Source organism: Equus asinus, chromosome 7 (assembly GCF_041296235.1).
Source record: "Equus asinus isolate D_3611 breed Donkey chromosome 7, EquAss-T2T_v2, whole genome shotgun sequence".
Lineage (NCBI taxonomy): Eukaryota > Metazoa > Chordata > Mammalia > Perissodactyla > Equidae > Equus > Equus asinus.
Window position 1 is genome coordinate 70,205,787 of NC_091796.1, and position 27,380 is coordinate 70,233,166.

At 37.0% G+C, this 27,380-nt stretch overlaps 1 protein-coding gene across 5 annotated transcripts in view; it reads left to right on the forward strand.

Annotated features, from left to right (window-relative positions):
• LRRC9 (leucine rich repeat containing 9) overlaps positions 1–27,380 on the forward strand; it is a 115,044-nt gene that overhangs the window by 25,582 nt on the left and 62,082 nt on the right. For all 5 annotated transcript variants that reach the window (XR_006530143.2, XM_044773679.2, XM_070513710.1 and 2 more), the window contains 7 exons: positions 2,487–2,683; positions 3,593–3,724; positions 17,507–17,683; positions 18,005–18,122; positions 23,135–23,267; positions 25,170–25,292; positions 25,933–26,048. Coding sequence is in view for 4 of the 5 variants with exons in the window: in XM_044773679.2 (XP_044629614.2) it covers positions 2,487–2,683; positions 3,593–3,724; positions 17,507–17,683; positions 18,005–18,122; positions 23,135–23,267; positions 25,170–25,292; positions 25,933–26,048 (996 nt within the window). In the remaining variant the exon portion in view is untranslated. The remainder of the gene's footprint in view (positions 1–2,486; positions 2,684–3,592; positions 3,725–17,506; positions 17,684–18,004; positions 18,123–23,134; positions 23,268–25,169; positions 25,293–25,932; positions 26,049–27,380) is intronic.

The window sequence follows — 27,380 nt, forward strand, 5'->3', positions numbered from 1 at the left end:
AGTAGTTACATTATGTGTGCTTTTTAAATTTAGAAGAAATTGGATTTCCTTTACTAAAAGTAGACCCTGAAAAATTAAGGATTATTTACCTCAGAGCACAACTTTGTATATTTTAGAACAACTTGTATTTTTTTAAAAGTATGAAAAAATAATGACTTATTTAACAAACGGTGTTAATAAAGATAGTCCAGCTACTTGGGAGTAAGGGAACTGGACCCTTAGATTACACTTTACTTAAAGTAAATACCAATGGGGAAAAAAGAGGTAAATGTTGAAAGGAAAACCTGGCAAAACTGAAGAATATATAGATTAATATATTTAACTGACCTCAGCCTGCCAAATAAAAGAATACTAGAAATCACAAAGGAACAGATGTAGATCTGATTAAAAGAAAGTAAAGTCCTTTTTTACTAAAAAGCATCATTAATGAAAATAAACAAATGACAATCTGAAAAAATTGTTTTCAACAAACATGATGGACAAACATAATATCTTTAGCATAAACATACTCATAAATAAAACAAGACAAAAAGTAAATATCCAAATAGAAAAACTGAGCAAAATACATCTACCATTTTACAAAAGAAGAAATAAAAAATGACTAATAAACATTTGAAAGAAGAGCTGAACTTGATTATTAATTTTCAAGTGTGAATTAAGATAATCATTTTCACCTATAAAGTTGTCAAAGCATAACACATGCTTTGATAGCACTCAGGCTGGTGAAGATGGGTGTGACACTATTACACCACTGATGGTGTTGTAATTTGGGTCATATACACCGTTATGCGGCACATAATGACATTTCGGTCAACGACGGACTGCATTTATGATGGTGGTCCCATAAGCTAGTACCAAATAGCCTAGGTGTGTAGTGGGCTATACCATCTAGGTTTGTGTAAGTACACTCTGTGATGTTCCCACAATGACAAAATCGCCTAATGATGCATTTCTCAGAACTATCCCCATTGTTAGCAACAAATAACTGTATTAACAGCCTAAAAATGCTCATAGCCGTTGACCCCATGGAATCTACTTCTAGCACTCTCTTCTAAAGATATTTGGATAAATATTTATATATAAGGGTATTCATCACTGCACTGTTAATAACAAAAAATTGGAAACTACTAAATGTTTAACAAGAGAAGAAGAATCATTCATTCTTAAGATAGAATATTATGGGGGTCAGCCCAGTGGCGCAGCAGTTAAGTTCCTCTTTCCACTTCAGCGGCCCTGGGTTCACCGGTTCGGATCCCAGGTGCTGACCTATGCACCACTTGTCAAGCCATGCTGTGGCAGGCATCCCACATAAAACAGAGGAAGATGGGCACGGATGTTAGCGCAGGGCCAGTCTTCCTGAGCAAAAAGAGGAGGATTGATGGCAGATGTTAGCTCAGGGCTCATCTTCCTCAAAAAAAAAACAAGAAAAGATAAGATAGAATATTATGTAGGCATTAAAAGCTAAGTCTTAAATATATGTAATATGGTTTCTAAAATGAACAGGTTTAAATTCATATTATAATCAGAAAGATATTCTTAACATAAAACATTAACAAAATTTAAATGATTTATTTGAATAAAAATCACAGAAGAGCCAGTATATGGAAATCATTTCACATTTGCCATTTTCATGTGCAAATGAATGTATTAAGTAATACCTGAAAACATGAAAAATAATAGCTATAGATTATATAAGCTACAGACATGTTTATAAATAAGCTTAATTTGTTTTTTAATAGCTGGATATAGCCATTCTCGAGGGACCACAGATAATTAGTACATTTCTGTTTGTATACACTTCTCTGTGGACAGTACAGTTTATCTTGAAATCCTACAAGTCTGGGATTTGGGCAAGTGAGGCACTCGTCCTGGGCCCAAAATTTGAGGGAGGGCCCAAAACCTCAGTAATCAAGATAAATCCTATTTAATGTATATTTTAAAAAATACAAATGAATGCAAAAGTCTGCTATGAACCAAAAAAACCCAAGTGTCAAAATTTTAAATAAAGATATTGCTGTGCTGAGCCATATAGGAGACTGAGGCATAAGGAAAAATGTGCACCCCTTTATACATGCTTTTGTGTATTTTTTATGGTTTTTCCCCCAAATACCAAGGTTATTGAAAAATTGAAAAGTATGTGTGATAAAAGTCACATTAGTTTATTTGTAACGAAACAAGCATTTATTATAATTTTATTTTGGCTTTGATAGAGCAAACTCATCAGTAATATGTAAAAATCTATTTCTTTTCGTTTCTCATTTTCAATTGAGAGAACTGCTATGTTTGAAGTATTTAAGATTGTCTTTCACTTGGTCAAGAGAAATTGGCTGACTGAACTTGTACCAAGGTTATAATCACAAGGTTGCCATGTTTTTATGGAGTTTGACCTATTTATTATCTAGATTTTACTTTGTTAATTTAAATTAACTATATATTTAATAGATTCCACTAAAAGCTTTTGCTCTCTGGTACATTGATTTCAACAGTTGGAACGGGAACTGGCTGAACTCAAGGGATCTGGCAAAGGGCACAATGATAGATCCAATAGCAGTAAAGTAACTGAGCTTGAAAAATCAAAGAACTGTGAAAGTGTCACAGAAGAACCAAGTCTTCAACAGAAGCTATTGACCAAACTAAATGCCTTGAATGAAAGGGTAACATTCTGGAACAAAAAATTAGATGAGTATGTTTAATGAATTATCTAGTTGTTCAAATTTGAAACATGAGAGAATAGAATGTTCTGGGCCATCAGTTGAGCTCAGTTCCCTTCTTCAGGAGTGAAAAGAATTATAGCATGGAGTAAAATATGAAATGTGTTTCTAGTCCAGTTCCTAGTAAAGATAGGCATCATGGATTCAAAGCTGGCATATAGTTTAACAGAGACAATACTTGAAAAGAAATAGTAACTTCCCCTGGATGGCTTCCTGTCACACCACTAGTTTCTGCAAACTGAAAACAGTAGTTTTTTTTTTAACATTAACTGCTAATGGTGCAGAAACTCATGACATTAGATGAGACCAGGCAAAGCACATACACAGTTGTCTGGAATCATGTAGAAATAAACTTAGGTTGAGTATAACTAGAAATATAAAGCAAGAAGACTTAGTAAGTACTGTGAATTTTTTTATTTACTAGGGTACTAAGTGGATGAGTTAGTTTGCCCTGTAATAATACTAACAAAATAATAACTAACATTTACTGAGTTCTTGCTCTGTGCCAAACTCTTTGCTAAGAGCTTTGCCTGTATTTTGCATATAACCCTCAAAAAATCCTATTCGGGTGTGGATATTATTAGTATTGCCATTTTACTGAGAAACGGCAGCATACAAATGTTGTGACTTGTCTAAGATCTGAGAGCCATGAGTGGTGAAGCCAGGAGAGTCTTCTAACCTTCACTTAATTCTGAGTTTGACAAAATTTAGGCTGATTTTAATTGCCAAGAATAGAATGTCTTTTTTTGGTTTAACTGTTAACACCAAGCTTTCTTTATCTATTGACAAAAGCCTTGTATTTTAACATCAGTTTTTAAAAACTCTATCATGAATTTTAATGCTGTGTTTTTAATAGCTTTATATATTTTTTTCTTGAACAGAATTGAAGCAATTTATCGTGTTGAAGTAAAGCAAAAGAAGAAAAGTCATGGTTTACTGATACCATTTTTGTTAATTGAGTTGGAGACTGTAGGAAATATCCACTTTGAAGAAGGCACTCGATCTGATGACTGGTAAATCTGTTTGAAGTTTAGTTATAGCTTTAAAGATAATTTTAAGTGCTTAGGATCATCAACCAAAATATCAACTTATAAAAATCTTAAAATGTCCCATTTTCAAAACATTTTTCATATAAAATATTCATCCACTGAAAATTGGCAGACACCTACTTTACCACCTATACATTTCTCTTTTTACGCTACTACCATGAGATACATGGCAGTATCTTGAGACATCCTAATGGTATTTCATTGCTCTTTACCCAATTTCCCTTAGCCCAAGAGCAGAATATAATTTAGAAGTTACGGTCAAGTATTAATTTTATGTATGTTTATACTGTTTATTTCCGGACTGGCTATAGCCCTGGATTCTGAATATTGGGTGAGAAGCTAGATCAGAGAAGGAATGGCACAGCAGGATTGGCAACAGCAGGTTGTAAACACCAGAGGAGGCTGCCTAGTAAATGTCCTGGGGGTCCATGGTCAAAGTCAAACCAGTTGTCTAGCGCTAGCTAGAGTCAGGGTGCACACAGACTCTACAAGCTAGAATAAGGCATACACTTAATAAACCAGGAATTCAGGTAAAAAGTCCATTTAGACAGAAATGGAAATAGCCACCAGAAACAGAAGCAGGAAGTAGCATCCACACTTCAGAATCAAGTCCAGCTGGTAGAAACAAGGAAGTGGTTGTGTTGCCTCAACTAGAGGGTACAACCAAAAAGAAAGATCCTGGCCGGGTGGTGTAGTGGTTAAGTTTGCACACTCCGCTTCAGCGGCCTGGGCTTTGCAGGTTCAGATCCCAGGTGCACACCTACATACTGCTCATCAAGCCATGCTGTGGCAGCATCCCACATACAAAATAGAGGAAGATGGACACAAATGTTAGCTCGGGGACAATCTTCCTCACACACACACACACACAAAATCCATAAAAAGAAAAAAAAGAGGGGGGGGCTGGCCCCGTGGCACAGTGGTTAAGTTTTGCAAGATCTGCTTCGGCAGCCAGGGTTTCACCGGGTCAGATCCCAGGTGCAGACCCACACACTGCTTGGCACGTTATGCTGTGGCAGGTGTGCCACATATAAAGTAGAGGAAGATGGGCATGGATGTTAGCTCAGGGCCAGTCTTCCTCAGCAAAAAGAGGAGGATTGGCAGCAGATATTAGCTCAGGGCTAACCTTCCTCAAAAAAAAAAAAAGAAAGAAAGAAAACCTTTGCAGAAAAATATCACTAATTATAACTTTCACATTTCTACAATCATTTCCTCAAAATTGAGAAGCCCATGAATAAGCCAAAGATCACCCTGGAACCTTAGAAGCAACTGCAAACATGGACGTGTGACGAAAGCAGGAAACACGTAAGGCTATGCAATGGACCTGATGTGTCACCCAAGGATGATTTTACTCAGTCCGTGTTGAAACAAACACAGATTTTTATGGAATACAATGCAAAATTTGCATTAACTTTTTAGAAAGAAAAATGTGTGGCTGTTATGGGTGACGTTAAACCAAGCCCCCGGTTCCTGTTATATGTGGCTTTTACTCACCTCTGTGAGTAAAAGCTTCTCAAGGACCTTGGGGTTACTTTGAGGAAAAGTGTGAGAAGCTTTGCCCGAGGCAGAAAGAGACCTTTTAAAATACTTTCTTTTGTATCAATACATCCATTTGCCCAGCGCTCACCTACTGTTTGCTTAACCACAATAGTTGATGTTTATGCACAAAGATAGAAAAGATGTTCATCCCAGTTCCCATGTAAACAAGCAGAGACCTTGATCTTTCAAGTGCAGAAATTGAAAGGTATCTCTCTGTAGGATGCATGGATAATTTTTTTAGTCTTTCATTTATATTCACTCAACCTAAACAGAATTGTTTTTTATTATTTCTGTTTCTTTTTTACTTATTGCAAGGTAAGCTCTGTATAAAGCAGGTAGATTAATGAAAAAATCGTAAAAGCAAAATGACTAAAAAGCCATTTAGGTAACTATGCCAGCCTAATAGTAAATTAGATAGCTTTGATGGATTTTGATAAGCATTAACAATTGTTTACTTGGTTTTCATAAGAATAACCTTGATCCATTTTAAGGAGAAAATCATATATATGTTAGCAGAATTTCAAGGACTGTTTTTTACTTTTAACGAACTACAAGTTTGGCCACCTTAGCTCTAATCTTATGCAAATGTTAAGAAAAAAACTGCCAAATTGCTTTAAACTGGTCCGTGTGCTACATATATGGTTATGTAAACACTGACTTCTCTTTTATTAATATTTTTAAAGCCAATGGTTTAGTATTTAAAAAGTACTGGAGTAGAGCTAGAACTCAACTATAAAGGTTTTCTATCAAAATAACCTTTGTTTATTTCTTTTTTTTTTCAGTTATTTTATTGAGGTCATAATGGTTTATAACATTGTGTAATTTCAGCTGTACATTATTATATATCAGTTTCTGTATAGACTACATTGTGCTCACACCAATAGTCTAATTTTTATTCATCACCATATATATGTGCCCCTTTACGCCTTTCACCCATCCCCTGACCCCTTACCCTTCTGGTAACGACTAATCTGTTGTCTTTATCCATGTGTTTATCTTCCACATGTGAGTGAAATCATGCCATGTTTATCTTTCTCTGTCTAGCTTATTTCGCTTAACATCATACCCTTAAGGTCCGTCCATGTTGTTGCAAATGGGATGATTTTGTCCTTTTTTAATGGCTGAGTAGTATTCCATTGTATGTATACACCACATCTTTATCCATTCATCAGTTGAGGGCACTTGGGTTGCTTCCTCGTCTTGGCTATTGTGAATAATGCTGCAGTGAACGTCGTGGTGCATGAATCTCTTTGAATTGTTCATTTCAAGTTCTTTGCATAAATACCCAGTACTGGGATAGCTGGATTGTATAGTATTTCTATTTTTAATTTTTTGAGAAATCTTCATGCTGTTTTCCATAGTGGCTGCACCAGTTTGCCTTCCCACAAGCACCGCCCTTTTTCTCCACATCCTCTCCAACATTTATTATTTTTTGTCTTATTAGTTATAGCCATTCTGACTGGTGTAAGGCGATATCTCATTGTAGTTTTGATTTGCATTTCCCTAATAATTAATGATGTTGAACATATTTTCATGTGCCTGTTGGCCATCTGTGTATCTTCTTTGGAAAAATGTCTGTTCATAGCCCATAGCCCATTTTTTGGCTAGGTGTTTGGTTTTTTGTTGTTGAGTTGTATCGTTCTTTATATATTTTGGAAATTAACCCCTTGTCAGATATATGATTTGCAAGTGTCTTCTCTCAGTTGGAGAGTTGTCTTTTCGTTTTGTTTATGGTTTCCTTTGCCTTGCAGAAACTTTTTAGTCTGATGTAGTCCCATTTGTTTATTTTTTTGTTTCCCTTGCCTGAGTAGACATGGTATTTGAAAAGATGCTGCTAAGACCGATGTCAAAGAGTGTACTGCCTGTGTTTTATTCTAGGAGTTTTATGTTTTCGAGTCTTACATTTAAGTCTTTAATCCATTTTGAATTAATTTTTGTGTATGGTGTAAGATAATGGTCTACTTTCATTCTTTTGCGTGTGGCTGTCCAGTTTTCCCAGCACCATTTATTGAAGAGACTTTCCTTTCTCCATTGTTATGTTCTTGGCTCATTTGTCAAAGATTCATTGTCCATAGATATGTGGTTTTATTTCTGGGCTTTCGGTTCTGTTCCATTGATCTGTGTGTCTGTTTTTGTGCCAGTAGCATGCTGTTTTGATTACTGTCACTTTGTAGTATATCTTGAAATCAGGGAGTGTGATAACTCCAGCTTTGTTCTTTTTTCTCAGGATTGCTTTGGCTATTCAGGGTCTTTTGTTGTTCCATATAAATTTTAGGATTCTTTGTACTATTTCCGTGAAGAATGCCATTGAGATTCTGATTGGTATTGCATTGAATTTGTAGATTTTAACTATGTTTATTCTTCCAATCCATGAGCATGGAATATCTTTCCACTTCTTCATGTCTTCTTCAATTTCTTTCAATAATGTCTTACAGTTTTCGGTGCATAGGTCTTTCACCTCTTTGGTTAAATGTATTCCTAGATATTTTATTCTTTTTGTTGCGATTATAAATAGGATTGTATTCTTGACTTCTCACTCTGCTAGTTCATTATTAGTGTATAGAAATGCAACTGATTTTTGTAAGTTGATTTTGTGCCCTGCAACTTTGCTGTAGTTGTTGATTATTTCTAATAGTTTTCTGATAGATTCTTTAGGGTTTTCTATATATAGAGTCATGTCATGCACAGTCAGAGTTTCACTTCTTCCTTTCCAATTTGGATACCCTTTATTTCTTTTTCTTGCCTGATTGCTTTGGCCAAAACCTCCAGTACTATGTTGAATAGGAGTGGTGAAGTGGGCACCCTTGTCTTGTTCCTGTTCTCAGAGGGATGGCTTTCAGTTTGTCACCCTTAAGTATGAGGTTGGCTGCGGGTTTGTCATATATGGTCTTTATTATGTTGAGTTACTTTCCTTCTAGACCCATTTTATTGAGAGTTTTTATCAGAAATGAATGTTGGATCTTGTCAAATTCTTTCTCTGCATCTATTGAGATGATCATGTGATTTTTACTTCTCATTTTGTTAGTGTGGTATATCACATTGATTGATTTGCAGATGTTGAACCTTCCTTGCATCCCTGGTATAAATCCCATTTGATCACGGTGTATGATCCTTTTAACATATTGCTGTGTTCAGTTTGCCAATATTTTGTTGAGGATTTTTGCATCTGTGTTCATCAGCGATATTGGCCTGTAATTTTCCTTCTTTGTGATGTCCTTGCCTGGTTTTGGTATCAGGGTAATGGTGGCCTCATAGAGTGAATAAGGAACCATTCCACCTTCTTCATTTTTTTGGAGTAGTTTTAGAAGGATAGGTATTAAATCTTCTTTGAATGTTTGGTAGAATTCTCCAGAGAAGCCATTTGGTCCTGGGCTTTTGTCTTGGGTGAGGTTTTTGATTACTGTTTGAATCGCTTTACTTGTGATTGGTCTATTCAGATCCTCTATTTCTTCTTCATTCATTTTTTGGAGGTTTTATGAGTCTAAGAATTTATCCTTTTCTTTTAGCTTATCCCGTTTGTTGGCATGTAGTTTTTCATAGTATTCTCTTATAATCCTTTGTATTTCTGTGGTAGCTATTGTAATTTCTCCTCTTTCATTTAAAATTTTATTTATTTGAGCCTTCTCTTTTTTTCTTGGTGAATCTGGCTAAGGGTTTGTTTGTCAATTTTGTTTATCTTCTCAGAGAACCAGCTCTTAGTTTCATTGATCCCTTCTATTGTTTTTTCAGTCTCTATTTCATTTAATTCTGCTCTAATTTTTATTATTTCCCTCCTTCTGCTGACTTTGGGCTTTGTTCCTTTTCTAGTTCTGTTAGGTGTAGTTTAAGATTGCTTATTTGAGATTTTTCTTGTTTGTTGAGGTGGGCCTGTAATGCCATAAATTTCCCTCTTAGAAGCACTTTTCCTGCATCCTATAAGAGTTGGTATGTTGTATTTTCATTTTCATTTGTCTCCAGGTACTTTTTAATTTCTCCTTTGATTTCTTCATCGATCCAATGGTTGTTCAGTAGCATGTTGGTAGTCTCCACATATTTGTGACTTTTTCAGCTTTCATCTTGTAGCCAATTTCTGGTTTCATACCATTGTGGTCAGAAAAGATGCTTGATATGATTTCAATCTTCTTAAATTTATTGAGGCTTGCCTTGTTTCCCAACGTATGGTCTATCTTTGAGAATGTTCCATGTGCACTTGAGAAGAATGTGTGTTCTGCTGTTTTGGATGGAAGGTTCTACATACATCTACTAAGTCCATCTGGTCAAGTGTTTCATTTAAATCCACTATTTCCCTGTTGACTTTTTGTCTGGATCCATTGATTTAAGTGGGGTGTTGAGGTCGCCTACTACTGTTGTGTTACTGTTAGTTTCTCCCTTTCGGTCTGTTAATACTTGCTTTGTATAGTTTGGTGCCCCTGTGTTAGGTACATATATTCATAAATGTTATGTCCTCTTAGTGGAAAGTAATTTTTATCATTACATACTGCCCTTCTTCGTCTCACACTGTCTTTTTTATCTTGAAGTCTGCTTAGTCTGATATAAGTATGGCAACACCTGCTTTCTTTTGTTTACCAATTACTTGGAGTATCATCTTGCATCCTTTCACTCTGAGCCTGTTTGTCTTTAGAGCTGAGAAGTGTTTCCTGGAGGCAGCATATTGTTGGGTCTTGTTTTCTAATCCATCCAGCTACTCTGTGTATTTTATTGGAGAATTCAATCCATTTACATTTAGAGTGATTATTGATATATGAGGGCTTAATACTGCCGTTTTGTCTCTTGTTTTCTGGTTGTTCTATATTTCCATTGTTTTTCTTGCCTTTTATTTCTGACTGCCATTTCAGTTTGGTGGTTTTCTGAGGTGGTTTCCTCAGTTTTCTCTTTATTTATGAATTGTGGCTCTGTTCTGATTTTTCATTTAGTGGTTACCATGAGGTTTGTATAAAAGTTCTTGTAGATGAGGTAGTCCATTTTCTCATAGCCTGTTATCTCCATTAGCCTAAGTAGATTCCATCCCTTTCCTTGTCCCCTTCTGAGTTATTGTGCTCACAAATTATTCTGTTTTGTGTTGTGAATCTGTGCCAAATTGAAGTGTTTATAGTTATTTTTGATGCTTTCCTTCCCTTTATCTTTTTATGTTATAATTCAAAGTTTTCTAACCTATTCTGTTAGAGAACTGCAGTTTTCTGATTTTGTCTGTTTATCTCCTTGCTCAAAGCTTTGTACACCTTTGCCTTTTCATTTCAGGTATGAGGGCTTCCTTTATCATTTCTTGTAAAGGAGGTCTAATGGCAACGAGCTCCCTCAGCTTTTGTTTATCTAGGAAAGTTTTTATTTCTCCATCATATCTGAAGGATAGTTTCACTGGATAGAGTATTCTTGGCTGAAAGTTTTTGTCTTTCACGATTTTGAATATATCTTTCCACTCTCTCCTAGACTGTAAGGTTTCTACTGAGAAATCTGCGGAAAGCCTGATAAGGGTTCCTTTGTAGATTATTTTCTCCTGCCTTACTGCCCTTAAGAGTTTTGCTTTGTCACTGACTTTTGCCAGTTTTACTATTATATGCTTTGGAGAAGATTTTTTTGCATTGATGTAATTAGGAGTTCTATCGGTCTCATGTATTTGTAAGTCCAGTTCCTACCCTAGGTTTAAGAAGTTCTCAGCTAAAATTTCTTTGAACAAGCTCTCTGCTCCTTTCTTCCCCTCTTCTCCCTCTGGAATACCTATAATTCTTATATTGCTTTTCCTAATTGATTTGGATATTTCTCAAAGAATTCCTTCATTTTTAAAAAATTTTAGTTCTCTCTCCTCCTCCACCTGAAGCATTTCTATATTTCTATCCTTTAAATCACTAATTCTGTCCTTCATAATGTCAGCTCTATTTTTCGAGGAGTCTAGATTATTTTTTATCTCATTAATTGTGTTCTTCATATCCAGAATTTCTGTTTGGGTTTTTTTTTATATATAGTTTCAATCTCTTTGGTGAAGTATTCCTTCTGCTCGTTAATTTTATTCCTGAGCTCACTGAACTCTTTTTGAGTTTTCTTGTAACTCACTGAGTTTCTTTATGACAGCTATTTTGAATTCTGTGTTATTTAGACTGTAAATTTCTGTGACTTCAGGGTTGGTTTCTGGAGACTTGTCATTTTCCTTCTGCTCTAAATTGTTACTGTAGTTTTTCATGGCGTTTGAAGAACTAATCCTTTGCTGGCACGTTTGTGGTAGTATCAGGTTGCAGATACCACCTGCTGCCACTGGGGGGAAGCAGGAGCTGTGTTTCTGATCCCTCCCCATCTGCTAGAAGTGTGTGGATACAATGGGTGCTCCCACAGGCCAGGATGGTGTTCGCATGTGTGCTGGGCTGCCACCACCTTGACTGACAGTCACATGGGCCGCTGTGTTCTGTGGATGGGGCGTCTTCTCAGGGTCTGAGCTGGGGCCATCCTTTGGGGCTGCAGGAGTACAGTGGGTGCTCCCGCAGGTTGGGGTAGTGTTTATGCGCACATACACGGCTGCTGCTGCCTCCGCTTACAGTTGCGCTCAGGCTTGTTCCTACTGGTGCTGCTGCAGCAGCATAGTGTGCACTCCCGTGGGCCAGGATAACATTCGCCCACAGTCTGGGCTGTCCCCGCCTCCTCTTAGAGTAGCACCGGCCACCGTAAAAGGACCTGTGACCCGGCTTGCTGCTGCTGGGGGAGAAGGACAGGAGCACCCACCTACCTCCACTGCTTCCCAGAAACCCAGTCCATCCATCTTCAGATGTATAGCTGCATGGGTCTCTCAGGTATCCCGTTGTGCTGTATGGGTCAGTGGATGTCTGTTTAGTTGTAATTCAGAGGGGGAGAGACAAAGGGAACAGCTCATCTGCCACGTTGCTGACATCACTCCTGTTTATTTCTTTAGCAATAGAGCATTGCAGATTTCTAATTGTATATTGTTCAATATTCCTTAGCTTCATTTCTTTCATTAAATAAAAGGGCTGTATTTTTCAGTCTTAAAAAAGTCCCTCTTTTACAGAGATTTGCTTGTTGCCACTATAGCATTGTCATTATAGATTCCTATTATTTACCTACGTATTCCCAATTGTGTTATCCGTTGATATCAGACAACATTTATCAAGTGGGGGCTCCACAGCCTCAAAGATGCTGCCCTTGTGCTTGAGAAGCTTTCAACCTGGTTATAGATACAGGGCATTTACAATTTAAAGAAATAACTTTAAAGCACCACAAAATAATGTATAAATGCCTCTGTAAGCTCCTTGGAGACAAATATAATGTTTCATTTGCCTTATAAATCGTAACATCTAGCACAGGGCTGGCTGGATGGATAGCTCAATAGATTACTAATTGACATTTCCACATCACTTTACTGATACTCATTTAACAGTTTCACTTTTGCATATATAATGATTTTCAGTAATTAGCTTTATATAAAGATTTCATGCTGTACTATTTCATGGAGCTACAGCAGATAAACTTTTTATTTTATACTGATATTGGTGTAAGTTAGCAAGTCAGTTAGCAGTATTTATTAAACCCTTGTTTAGGATTTTGAAGTACATTTGAATAGACTTTATTAAGCTCCAGCCATTTAAAAATATATCCATTCTACATTTGCTAAATGAGTGCATCATTTCTATATTAGGAACATTTGTAGGCAGCTCTCTGTGTCACTGAATATCTTAGTGAATGATGTGTATCACCGCTGTGGATGCTCACAAATTCAGGTCCCACTGAATAGAGTGAGGTACCCAGTGCAATGAGGGGTCCTCACTCTCCTAACCTCTACAGTACTTAATGCTGTTAACCATTCCTTCCTTGTAACTTCACCTCTCTTGTTTCTGTACTCAGACAATTTCTATTTTCTTTTTACACTCTCCCTTGCCAGTGTCTTCTATTCCTGCACTTTCAAAAATTACTTATAGTTATAATCTCTCTCCTTTACTCCAGCCCTGAATTTCTACTTGTTAGACATTTCTAGCTGGATGTTTAACTGGCAAAGCAAACTCAACATATTCAAAAAGGAACATGAAGTAATGAAATATACAGTATGGTTAGAGTCAGCAAAACTTTCTGTGTGGTCTTGAAACTGTTATTTAACCCATCTGAACTTCATCTGTAAAAATGAGAAAAATTAAAATCTACCACTAAAGATTACTGCTAGCATTAGACAAGGTAATGTGAAAATACTTAGTTCTTAAGTTTTATGTTTTTGTTTTCCTCTTCCTGCCCACAAGCAACCTCTTCCTTCTGACTCCCCAATCTTGTTCGTGGCACTACCATCCTCTCAGTGATGGAGGCTCAGCAAACATCAAAGCCATCCTTGACTCCATTTTTCCTTCAATCTCCACATCCAATGAGGCCAAGACCACAGGTTCTCCTCCACGTCTCTTGCATTTATTCTCTCCTCCATTGTGACCAAAATCACCTGCACACAGGGCATGATAACCTTTCTTTTAGGCTATTGCTGCATCTAGCACAGTGTTTGTATGCAGTAGGCAGATTTGCTAATCAATCAGTAAAGATACCTAAATGGTTTTGCATATGGTCCCTGCTGGCATGCTTCCTACACAGACAGCTCTCTGTTAAAAACGAAACAAAAGCCTCTTATAGCAACCTGTTACCTTTCAAATTACATTCAAACTCTTCACCATGACTGTCAGTGTCCTTCACTGTGTGGTCTCCAAACTGTCCTAACTCCTTTTCACACCCCTTCGGAGTCAGACAAACTGTGTGTGCCTCAGTGCTCTTAGAACATACCGAGTCCGTAAGTGGTTTTGTTTGTTCTGCTTCCTTCACCCAGGATGTCTTGCTTCCCTTACCCTCACTGCATCACTGCCTGTCAAAACTTACTTTATCTGCAAGCCAACATCTAGAACCATTCTTTTGTGAGAGATCTTCTTGTATCTCCATCACATATAATCATTATTATTATTATTATTATTGAATCTTCATAACACTGAGTTGTATCTCTCCTATCTCATTCTCTATTGCAGTTTTGCTTGTACTGGTCCCATTATTTTTTCTGCCCCATTGGTTTATAAACTCAATGAAGAGACAGACTGCGTCATATTAATCTTTGAATCTTTTCTACTTTGTTCACTTACTCAGCATCCATCCACTGAGCTTCTGCCATGGGCTGGACTCCATGCTAGGTGCTAGGGGTAAAAGTCAAATAAGACATAGTGCCTGCTCTCATCAAGCCTGCAGTCTGGTATGGAAGACGATGGTAATGAAACAGTAATAAGTTCTGGGATAATTGCAAGTGTGGACAATGTAGGTGGGGCCAGCTCTGTGAATATCAAAGCAGAATGGGGGTTTAGAGAAAGTTTTCTGGAAATGGGGACACTTGAGGGACATGCTTTGATCTGAATTTTGAAGGACAGATAAAAGTTAAGTATGCAAAGAATTAGAAGAAGGACTTTCCAGGCAGAGGAAACAGCGTGTGAAAGGGTATGGAAACAGTACAGACATTTGGAGAACTACCTGTAGTTGCACATGACAAGGCCTGATCCTTAAGGGTCTCGCAGTCTGGGCTAGTAGTTTGAATTTTGCCTTTACATCTATGGGACTCCTTGAAGGAGAGGTGTAGCAGATTGAGATGTTATTTTATATGAAGTGGTAGAGAGTCATTATTTTAGGTTCAGACTAAAACGCATATACCTCAGTAGTCACGCTGCCCAGTGCATGGGGCACATTTTCAGCAGTGCTGTGAGTTGTCATCCCCTCTGAGGTACTGCTAATACTGACAGTCGCGGTACTTCTCCATTCTCCCTCCTGCAGCAGTACTCCAGCACTCTGTGGTGTTTTCTCATCCCCACATGGTCAGGTGAGTGGATTGCTTTACTTCTAGGGCCCCAGGTGGCACAGAGCCCATGTCTTCTTAGCACCAGGGTTCCCTATCTCCAGGGCCCTAAGAATTCCATGTAAGGAAGGGCTCAGCTGCTGAGTTCCCAAAGAAAAGCTCTTTGAAAGGATGGCACGTCATGAGTTTCCTTTGCCATTCCTGGGTCTTGCGTTCCGGGGGATCGGACGAGAAGCTAGGTATCGTCCATTTATCACTTCCGTCTATTCTTGATTACCCTCAAGGGTACTTTTTAATTACCTTTTTGTTACTATATAACAACAACTTTATTTACATAAAATGCCAGTTTCTGTCAGAGTGCAAGAATAATAACGACAATAATTAGAGTGCAAGTAATAATGAGCTTCTGTGGTTCTAGCACATGTTATTTAGGGGTGACTTGGACTGATTTAGGCCCAGAAAGTGATCCCTCTGTATGAGACTGTAGGTTTCCCGCTGCACATGACGATGTGGGTGTGTAGGCAGACCTCTGAACCGATTGTAGCATCGTGCTGGCTTGTAACTCTGCTTGTATCTGTCTCCTCTACCAGACTGTGAGCTCCTCTGGGATGAGTTTGGTTTGGGCAGCTCACTTTTCAGCTCTGAGGGAGCTCTGAGCTCCTAGCTGCACTGGCTCAATCTTTGCTAGTGAGAAAGGCAAATGCTCTAAATTAGGAGCTCAGATGTTAGTTTTATGGAGAGATCACCCATCAGGAAGCTCACCTCTGTGAGCTTAGTCCGCCCATGCTCAGGCCCTGGTTGATTATGCCAGTGGGGACCACACATCTCATCAAAGGCCAATGTATCCCATATAGGATCACTTAACTTCCTTTTCAGATTGATCCATTTTTCAATCTCGTCTTAATCTACATTGTGCTGTTTAAGACAGGGCCAGAGTTATTGTGCACATGGCCAGGTGAGGGCAGCAGAGAGTAAATGAGCACTTCAGTCATCTTGAGATCTTCACATAGCTGGCCCCTCCGAGTCTTTCAGTTCTTAGCTCAAACATCTTTTCTGAAAGATCTTACTGAAGATCTATGTTAAGTAACCCCCACTGCACTCCATACTCCAGCCTCTCTTTCTTCAAATCAGTCATCAGTTTAGGAATGACTTCATTTATGTTTTGGTTTTTTGTCCAACTTCCTTGGAATATAGGCTGCATGAGACAGGGACCCTGCCTCTTTCACTTCCATATCCCTAGTTATGAAGTTATTGCGATAGTCCAGCTGAGAGATGGTGATGTTTTGAACTAAGGTAATAACGTTGGTGATGATGAAATAGGGTCATATTCAGAATGTATTTTTTATTTGATAAATTTGACATGTTACAATTTCTAAACTTTATATATTGTGTTACTTTGACATATTTATATATTGTATTATGATTGCCATTGAAGCAATATTTATCACATTACATCATTATAGTACAGTATTATTGACTATATTCATTATACTGTGCATTAGATCTTTGTGGCTTTTTTACTACTCGGTACAGGTTTGTACCCTTAAACACCATCAATCTTATCTCCCCACCCACCATGTATTTTAGATGTAGAGCCAAACAGACTTAGCAAAGAATTGGATATTGGTGAGGAAAAGAGGAGGCCAAGTTTATTCCTGGGTTTTTAACCTAAGCTGCCTGTTAGATGTGGTGCTGTATGCTGAGGTGGAAAACCCTCAGAGGAGCAGGTTTAGGGGCAGGTATTGGATGAATTAAGTTTGAGAGGCCTATTACATGTGCGAGTGAACATATCAAGTAGGCAGTTGGATGTCCACATCTGGGTATATCCGGCTAAGTAGGGTAGAGATAAAGTCTGGAAACAAAATGTTGGAATTTATTGTGTGTATATGTGTGTGTGTGTGTGTGTGTGTATACATATAAATATATTTTTATATGTTGCCAAAGGACCAGATGAAATCACCTAGGGATAGTGTTCATGGAAACAAGAGGAGAACAAAAGACCGATTTCTGGGGCAATCCAACATTTAGAAGTCTGTCAGGGGAAAAAGAAGCAACAAAGAAAACCATGAAGGACCAGCCAATAAAAAGAAAGCCAGAAACATATCGTTTCACTGAAGCCAAAAAAGAAAGTGTTTCAGTAATGGAGGATTGTCAACCAGCGTATCTTTTAGTCAGAACAAATAAATAATAATTAACAAAAGAACCATTATTTTTAAGTTTCAAAGTTTAGTGTCTCTTTTATTGATTTAATGTGTGCCCAGTTTGAACCAAAACAGAGCTACTATATGATGTATCTTTAGCAAAAAGCATAAAGCATGAGCTATAATTTTTATCATGTGTAACTTTGTGTTCTTCAATATTTTAAGAAAAATCTGTTATTTTCTTTGTATGTATTCTGTATTCCCATATAGGTTTAATTCCTGCTGTGAGTTAATTATATCACGTTTTTGTACCTGGGACTTCAGAACATATGGTATTACAGGTGTGACAGTAAAACGTGTCATCAAAGTTAACAACCGTATTCTGAGACTAAAATTTGAAGAGAAATTCCAGAAGTTTTTGGACAATGAAGATATGCATGATTCAGAGTAAGAAGTCAAATTCCATAAGGAATATTTTTACAAAAGTCTGATTTTATTTTGTGAAGAAGTCTTTCTGTTTTCCAATATTGAAAATATGCGTTGTTAGTAAATATTCCCCTTTTTATGCATCTCCCTTGACTACAATGACGTCGTAGTGTATCCACATTGGGGGTCTTTTTGAGCCTGAGGGTGTTGGAGGTTTAACAATGACACTGGAACATGCAGTGTAAATGGGAAATATCCTAGCAGGACATACGGTCATCTTATCTATGGCTAAGCTTTTTTGAAATCAATTCTCAAACTTTTTTTGTCTCAATTACTCTTAAGGAGCTATCGAAAGATGCTGGAATGCCTTTTTTATGTTTTTGATCCTGAAGTTACAGTGAAGAAAAAACATCTGCTACAAATACTTGAAAAAGGATTCAAAGACAGTGCAACAAACAAGGTAGCAGAAAATGTCATTCAGAATGATGCTTTCTTCCTAGTGAATAAAGCCCTGCCACTGGTTAGGCGTGGTTGGCTTCTCACTCCTTTTGTCCATGTTTATAGCAGACGTGCTGTGTCACAAAAAGCTTAGTGCTGTCACAGGAAGTACAGCATCTTCCTTCTTTGGATTATACCAGAGTGAGTCCATTAATTACTTTATCTGCCTGACCATCTCTTTAATCTTTCAAGGCATCTGACTTTAATGTTGTGATTCTTTTGTTGATGATCTTAAAATCTACTTCTTTAATCTGTCAGGGTTTTCTCCATCATGAAAAAAATCCACTCACTGAACACTGCTGTGCTTTCTAGCTATGATCTTGTTTCCCTTTTTCTCTTTTATTGCAGCCGTCCCCACCTAATTCACTGTCCCCACCTTGCTGCTGATATTGCTTTATTCTTGGTCACTCCTGAGCTCCAAAATATCCAGTCAACCTCTCTCAGCTCTCTGCCCTGTTGATGAGGCAGCTGTAACACACTGGTACACAGCAGTGCTTTCACATCATGGCACACATAAAATGATAATATTGCTGCATTTAAATCCTGGCTATCCTACTCACCAGCTATATGACTTCACCTCTCTGGGCCTGTTTCTTCCCATCTGTAAAATGAAGATAGTATCTACTTCACAGAATTGTTGTTAGGATTTAGTGAGGTATGCATTAGAAAGTTCTTGGACACTTGTATATCAATGTTCATAGCACCATTATTCACAGCAGCCAAAAAGTAGAAACACCTCAAATGTCCAACGGATAAATGGATAAAAAAAAGGGGTATATACACCAAAATATTATTCAGCCATAAAAAGGAATGAAATTCTAATGCATGCTACAAAATGGAGGAAGCTTGAAAACATTATGCTAAATGAAAGAAGCCAGAAACATAAGGACAAATATTGTACAATATCCCTTATATGAGGCACCTAGAATAGGCAAATTGGAAGAGAGAGAAAGGAGAATAGAGGTTACCAGGGGATGGGGAGGATGGAGGGATGGGGAGTTATTGTTTAATGAGTACAGAGCTTCTTTTGGGGATTAAGAAAAGTTCTGGAAATGGATAGTGGTGACGGTTGCACACCACTGTGAATGTACTAAACGCTAATGAATTTTACACATTAAAATGGGAGCTTTTACCTTATGTATTTTTAATCACAATAAAAATATCACCAAAAAAGCATTTCAGCTGCTCAGTCGAGAATGGATTGGAGGGAGTAGGAGCAGATGACAGGGGCACTTCTGGGGGAGGTACCACAACAGCTGAGGCCCGTGGTGACGGCGGCATCAGCAGATGGTGTGGTGAGAGTGCCCCCACTGTACTTGCTCGAGGAGAAGTCAGAAGGAGGTGAGGAAGTGAAGGCTTTAGAAGGCGGAGTGAAGGGCTCAGGGTCATTCCAGAGAACTGTGAACCGTCATGGGCACAGAGGGTGGGCGAAGGATGGAGCTAACATTTCTGCATGTTTTCTGCCTGCCAGACGCTGTGCCTTATCCCCTGCAGCTCCTAGAGGAGGTGCCCTACCTCCAGCCCTCCCAAGGGCCTTCTGCACGGGTCTGTCCAGGACAGCAGCCACCACCCACATGGGCTGCTGAGCATTTGAAATGTGACTAGCCAGGATTGAGACGTGCTGAAAGTTTCAAATAAACACCAGTTGTTAAAGGCTTAATACAGAAAAAAGACTATAATTTCTTTGATTAGATGTTGAAATGATAATATTTTGGATATGTTAGATAAATAAAATGCAGTGTTAAAATTTACCAAAACACTTCTTGGACCAGTTTCTGGCACATGGAAAGTGTTTGGTCAAATTTACCATTATTGTCTGAAACATTTGATACTATCGACTGCCTTTCTTTTTTGAAACGCTCCTTTAGCATCCATGATATTATACTATTGTTATCCTCCTATTTTTCTGATTGTCCTGTCTGTCCTTTTTGTTCCTCCTCTTGCCTCTAAATACACCACAAGACTAAAATTTACTAGTCTGCCCTTCTCTCTCCACATACCATCAATTATTCTCATTGTTGAGATCTTAAAAATGGGAGAATAGAATTGACTAGAAAAATCACTGGATAGCATGTAGATCAGATCAACTAGATTTCTATACTATGATGTGCACACAATGGGTAAAGATAAATATTTACGTTCTGCATTATTTAGTAGATGGGATTTGATTAAAAAGATGAGCCATGTGAGCAGTTTAGAAGAATTTAGCAGTGTCTTTGTAAGGCAGAGGGCTGGCTGGTGTGGGAAAGATCAGATATCCTCTTTGATACACAAAGACGTGGTCAAGAGCCATAGGGAGTATCATTTATTCCATTTTGGCTTTCTCCAAAATGTGCATCCTCAGCCAGCCCATCTCCCTGTCTCTGCTTTGACACCCAGCCTGCCATTCCTGTGTGGTTTGTCTGCTTTATCTTCTTATACAGTATGTCTAAAACCAAACTTTAATCTTTTCCCATAGGCAACTCTCTCCCCATTTCTTTCCTTATTTCTACTAACAACGCTGTCACTCCCTCCACTGACCAGGTTCAAAGCCTTGGAATCATGTTTGACCACTCCCTTTTCCATTGTCCCTTCACCTAGTCGTTTACCATTTCCAGTGATGCTTCCTTTACTCTATCACTTCATTCTTCCTTTCCCTCCCTATTCCCATTGCCTGTCACGGCTTCAAACATTCCTTCTAATCTTTGCCAGTAGTTTCTCCTATAGGCAGCCTTGCCCTTGGTCTTGCTCTCTATTCCTTCCACCTTTAATAGTACAGATAAAGTAATCTTTCCTAAAACATTGTTTTCATAGAGCACATCACACTGTGCTCATGATGAGAAACCTTCAGTAGTTTCCCATTACTTATGATAATGAAGTCCAAATTCCTCTGCCTGGCATTCAAGGCCCCTCACAATCTAGCTTCAGTCTACCTGCCTTTTACCAAATATACCACATGTCCCAAAATGAAGTAGGCACTTTACTTAGGATTCTCCTGAACACACCTCAATGCCCTGCCTCCCTTCGATGAATTGCTTTTTCCTACTTTTTCCCTGTCGCAAATTTATCTTTGAGGTCTCAGCTCAAGGACTTCCTCCTCTGTGCAGCCTTTCCTGAATTCTCAAACAGTAGAAGCCCTCTTATCTAGTTTACAGGTTTATCAAAAGTCGAGTAAAACAGAGAACTCTAAACAAAGGATTTACTTAAAGCCCTTTAGTATAACTTAAAACATATGAACTTGCATTCATTTGTCTATCTTTTTATGTGCAAGAACCCGTGTAGTTTTAGTTTGTATGATCCTCGCTGCCACAGACTTTTGCATTGGCCTTCCCTACACCTGTTTGATGGACATTTGTGATGATTAGCCTCTATGGAACGTTACCGAAGCTTTTCCACTTAGTTTTCATAGAAACGACTCTCATTCCTTCTCATATTTCCTTGCTTTATGTAATGTACATAATTTCAATAACAAATACAATTAGTATAAACAAGTTTAGGAACAAAATTAACTGACTTTTAGTGAGCATACAACACGACTGAGTGGAATAGAAGTACCATCAGTATTTTTAAAAGTGCCATGAGTTATATTATGAGTTGTAGAGAGAATGGAAAATATTGCTTAATCCTGTGAATTGGTTAAGTGGAAGTTGATTAAGCAGCGATCAATTGAGAATTTTTATTGTAGCACATTAACAAATGTAATATAACATATTAAACACATTTAATATAACATTAAAATGTAATCATTTGTGTGCATTTTTCTACAAGTCTTCATGGGCAGGGACTTCGTTTATAGATTCTCGGTAAAAATTTGATGAATGAATGATCGGATAGTTGGATACATGGATGGATGGCAATCACCCCTGTTTCTATACCTTAATATATCTCCTCTTAAAAACACTTTCCGTTAAAATTTCTGATTATTCGAATAATGTCTGATCTTCGAAGACTAGCCACAGTCTTGTTACCGCTACAAGCTCATTCTTAATCACTTCAGTTAAAGAAGGATATCTTATCTGACACATCTTGTGATGCCTTTTATTTTTAATTATTGGACACAGTTTCCATCTTCCTCTCTCTTATTTGGGACAAGACCATGCTATAGCCTCACAATGCCATGCACATAGCTTGTATCTAATGGATTATTTAGTGATGTTCATTGGAAATCTGAGAAAATTTTACTTATTCGGATGTGGAATTTGTGGTCATATAGCCACATTTAGTATTTATTTTTTAAAAACCTCTTTGGATAACAGGTTTCAATAGGAAAAAATATATAGGCAATTTAGCATTTATAGAAAAGATATATTTCTGGATAATTTGGCTACTAACATTAAAGTAGTAATAATTCTAAAACTCTGAGATGGTGACAAGGAGGAATAGACTTGAGTTTAAATCATGACTTTGCCAATTTCTACTTCTCTCCTTGGATGGATCATATAATTTCTTAGCTCTAGTTGTTTTTACTGCTAAAGATAGAGACTTTTGTTTGCTTTTTAGAACTGCTTTCACAACAAGTAATATGAATATTTCCAATAAAATACATTCAAGAAATAAATCTAGTCACAATGAAAACTAAGATTTCCATGCTTGAGCACAATGAAATGTATCATATACATGAGAAATGTCACTGATGTAATCTCTCATTCCCACATGATTTTCTTTTTGGAATTTGCACAATTACTAGTGGAGTATCGTTGAAAACGTGTAAAACTGTAGCTCCTGCCCCACACGGTGTTGTCAGTCTTGACTCTGGCTGCTTTTACAGGAACAAATATTGTTTTATATCACTTTTCATAAATCTGTTTGCATATAAATTAAAAATATATGAATGGCTTTACAGAATGGAGTTGCACCTGAAGGTTTTCTACTTCTTTTCAGCGAGCCTGGCCTGCATTTTCTTTGCCCAGACACGTAAACATAAAATAATAAACCATCTGTATTGAAGGCGTGTCAATTTTGTAAAATTACTCAGATTTTGTTTTTTCTTTACAGCTGCCTCTCAGAAAAGAAGCTGTTATTCTTGCTAACAGCCTAAGTATGTGTGAGTGTCCCAGAATTGAATTTCTACAGCAAAAGTACAAGGATGAGAAGAAAAACTCTCTTGAACACGAGCTCTTCAGACATGGTAATACAAATATATAGTATTTCTGAACTTTTAAGTTCTCAGCCTTCAAACTTATTATTTTCGTAACATTTTTAATATTTGCCTTTATCAACCCAGAAGATTTTCTAAAATCTATTTTGTTAGTATTTACCAGTGTAGTGATACATGACTTTCTGATCAACTACTTTAGTCAGGTTGTCAACAAATATTTACTGAGTGATTATTATGTGTCTGCATTAATAGGATGAGACTTGTTTCTTACTCATACTTAACCCAACTTATATGAAACAAACACTTTTCACAGTCTGCTTTTGTTCATTACACTGTGTCCCAAAAATAAACTTAACATATATGTATGTTATACACACACACGACCAACGCCACCACACACCCCGGATTCATAGGAAAGAGAAAAGAGAACTTGGCTCTTTTACTCAATAATCATCATATAAAGCACTCAGGAAGGCAGGCCTTATTTGTCCTTAATGATCATGATAGAAGATGATAAGAAAATCTGGTTATAAATCTAAAATTGGCTAAAGACAATTTGTGAAGTGTATAGATTGCTTTATAAGTTGCCTTAAAGAAGATAAACTTTGGGGATTTTAGTTTGTTCACAATCATCAGTACTTTGTTTGCATCTTGAATATATATGTAAATAAAAGCACACGAGCCAATTTGTAGGACACTTCTGGGAGAGGTTCCCTGGTACCCAAAGATTGGGGAAAAAGACCAGCTCATCGTGTCCTCTCCTGCCCACCCTCGTCCACTGCTCATTCTTCACTTCCACTGGTGTTTATTGAATGCTTTCTCTGTGTTAGGCCCCTGGTGGGTGATAGGGGCACAGTCTATGCAAACTAGACACAGTTTCTCCTTTATGGTGCTTACAAACATTAATAATCACGCAAATAAGTGTAAAACTAGAATTATCGTACAAACTACAAAGATGAAGTATTAGTGCATGTTACGAGGAACATATAATACAGAGAATTGATCAGGTCAGGGAATAAGTGACACTTGTTCTTTAGTCTTCACTATCCGACCTAGTGAAGATTGGGTAGTCAGAAATGTGCTTAACGTAATTCTGTAAGAGTGATATTCTAGCTTCCAGACTATGGCTCTGCTACAGTGATTCCTACTGAACTAAACTATGTGTGTTTTGCTGTCTTTCATTCAATTAATAATAATCAGAAAATTAAGCAGATTATTAAATCTAGAAAGAACTCTTATTTGAAAAAACCATTTGCTTCTTTTTCTCATTCTTCTCCATTCCCATCTTACGGAATACTTCATAATGTTTTTCTAGATCCTCCTGGAATATGCTTCCAAAGTAATTAGATTCTCTCAAATTGCATTTTATAACTTTACATATTAAAAAAAAAAGTCATCTGAATGTTTTATGCTTAGCGATTAGAAGTTACCCTGTAGGATACAGTGACTCCCAGAGATCCTTAGGATTGAGTGAATCCCAAGGTTCCTTAAGAATCTAAAGGGAAAAGAAATATTCATTCATTCAGTAGACATGTACTGAGTGCCTCCTATATCTAAGCTCTATGCTAGGTGCAGACGACACAGAAATGAATTTTTACCCAGTTAATAACCACAAAAGTTTCTTATTTTAAATTACTTAATAAAAACATTGCAAACTTATTCTGTTCATTCCTTCTTCCTTTTCTGTAAAGCTTTGCTTGATATAATCCCAGGAATCCTCTTTTATAACTATTTCATTTATTCAACAAGTATTTATTGAGTTCCTATTTTAGATCAAGCATTGTGTTGTGCACTCTACAGTGGCAACAAGATGGCCAGGAGCTCTCCCTCTAAAGAACACACAGTCAAGCCTGGGGACAATAAGGAAGGTGATGTTGGAAAATTACTAAAATGAGTTATTGTTAAAAAGGATTTCTGTTTTTTCATACTTAGGCATCCTCCTCATTACAAAGGTTTTCCTTGGCCAGAGTGTTGAGGCTCACGAAGAGGACTCCATCAGTCGAGCTAACTATCCAATGGTTAATTCAGTGTTCATTCCTCAAAAATATTTACTAAGTATGTCTGCCATAAAGAGAAATGTGCTTTCTTTTGTCTGAATACAAAATGTTTGTATAATACAGATGCTTACAGTTTAACCTCTACCTAACAAAGTTTGTCAACTTTCCTACAAAATCTGTCCCTAGCTGCTACTGAGCTTCAATCTTTCTATTCCCTACTTCAGTGACATTTATACATGTGTGTGTGTAGGTATTTTATTTTGTAAAATTTTACTTTATATTTTACACACACATATATCATATATATCTTTATATTATATGTTACATATAATATGTATTTCAAAAGATAAAAACTCACCCAATTTTTAACAAGAAAGGTTTTAGAGTAGTACATTTGGCAAAACTATGTGGACATACATTGAATAGAGAAGTGAAAAAAGTATGAAAAGGAAAAGGATATGAATAAAATTAGACCCTACTAGTCTATGTAGTGAAAGCGTGGCTCCCAGTAAGTATTTACAGAATTCGGAAACTGACTACGGGGGTGGGAAGATAGAAGGAAATACCCCTCAATAGCATAATAATTGGAACTTACTGAGTTGGTTGTTTATTAATCTACGTAAGAATGAGCAAAATATATGATGTTTCATTTTGAAGAGTGTTTGTTGTGCTTGTTTTTGTTTCTGATTTTGCTCTAGATTCCATCATGGGACAAAGAAACTGTGACTGTAGCATTCGGCAGTGCAAGTGGTTTGTCTTTGATCATGACCTTGTTTTGCCAGAATACATCGTGGAATTTGAGTATATTACAGTGGTATGAATGTACTTTTTTAAACTGGAATTTCTCAAGTGAGAACAGAACAGTAATTTGAATCCAATAATGTGATGTCAAGTCTATACAGTATGTATAGTATACAGTGTATATATACTATGTATATGTAACGGTTATTCTGTGAAGGACTTAGTTTTCAAAACAAATCATTATGACACCTACATATTTTCATTATGCAAATATATTACATGAGTAATATATGGTTGTAGTCTCACTGGAAAAGATTCAAACTATACTGAAGAACATAGAATAATCATGTCAATCTGCTTTCACTTCAGCCCTACCACCACTCCCTTTTGTGAACACGTCCACTGCTAACAGCTTTATGGGTTTGCTTTCGATCTTTTCTCTATGCATTTACATATATAACAACATATCCATTTTACATAATAGAATCAAGTTCTAAGTATTCTGTGACTTTTTTTGCATTTAGTAATATGTTCTGGACATATTTCCACTTCAGTACATATGGGTGTATACTTCTTTCTTTTGGTGGCTGCATACTATTCAATAATACCCTGATTTATTTGACCCTTCCCCTGTTGATGAAACATATAGGTTGTTTCTAGTTTTCTTACTATTTAAAACAGTATTTCAGTGAACATCATTGTAGATGCATCTTTGTACAAATATGGAAGCTTCTCTGGAAGATAGATTTGTAGAAGAATTGGATAATCAGAGGATATATACATGTTAAATTTTGATAGATTTTGCCAGAACTCTCCACAAAGCTTTGACCATTTTACAAATTTCCAACAGTATGTGACAGTGCTTGTGTCTTTGCATCTTTACCGACACAAGATATTATGAATCTTTTTTTTCCACTCTAATGGGCAAATAAAGCATATGTTCTTTCATATGCTTATAGATTATTTATAGTTTTGTGAATCACCTGCTTGACCATCCCTTGACCATTTTCTCTTGGGCTCTATCTTTTTCGTATTGATTGGAGAAATCCTCATATGCATTCTGGATACTAATCCTTTGTAAAGTGTGTATATATATGTATTGCAAATATTATCTGTCACTTGTCTTTTAATTTTTATTTGTAGCAAAGCATTTATTTGTCATTTTAATTTGTAATTTACAAGTCAATTTTTAAGAGGTCAGGTCTCCATCTTTTCTGGTATGGATTTTGGATTTTATATCTCATTTCAGAAGGCCTGTATAAATATTCTCTTTTATTTTCTTCCAATACTTATATAGGTTGTCCTGAAACTTTTAGGTTTTTAATTCCATCTAGATATTGTTTTATATTGTGTGAGATATTGTTTTATATTGTGTGAGGTAGAGAGATCAAATAATTTTTTCTTG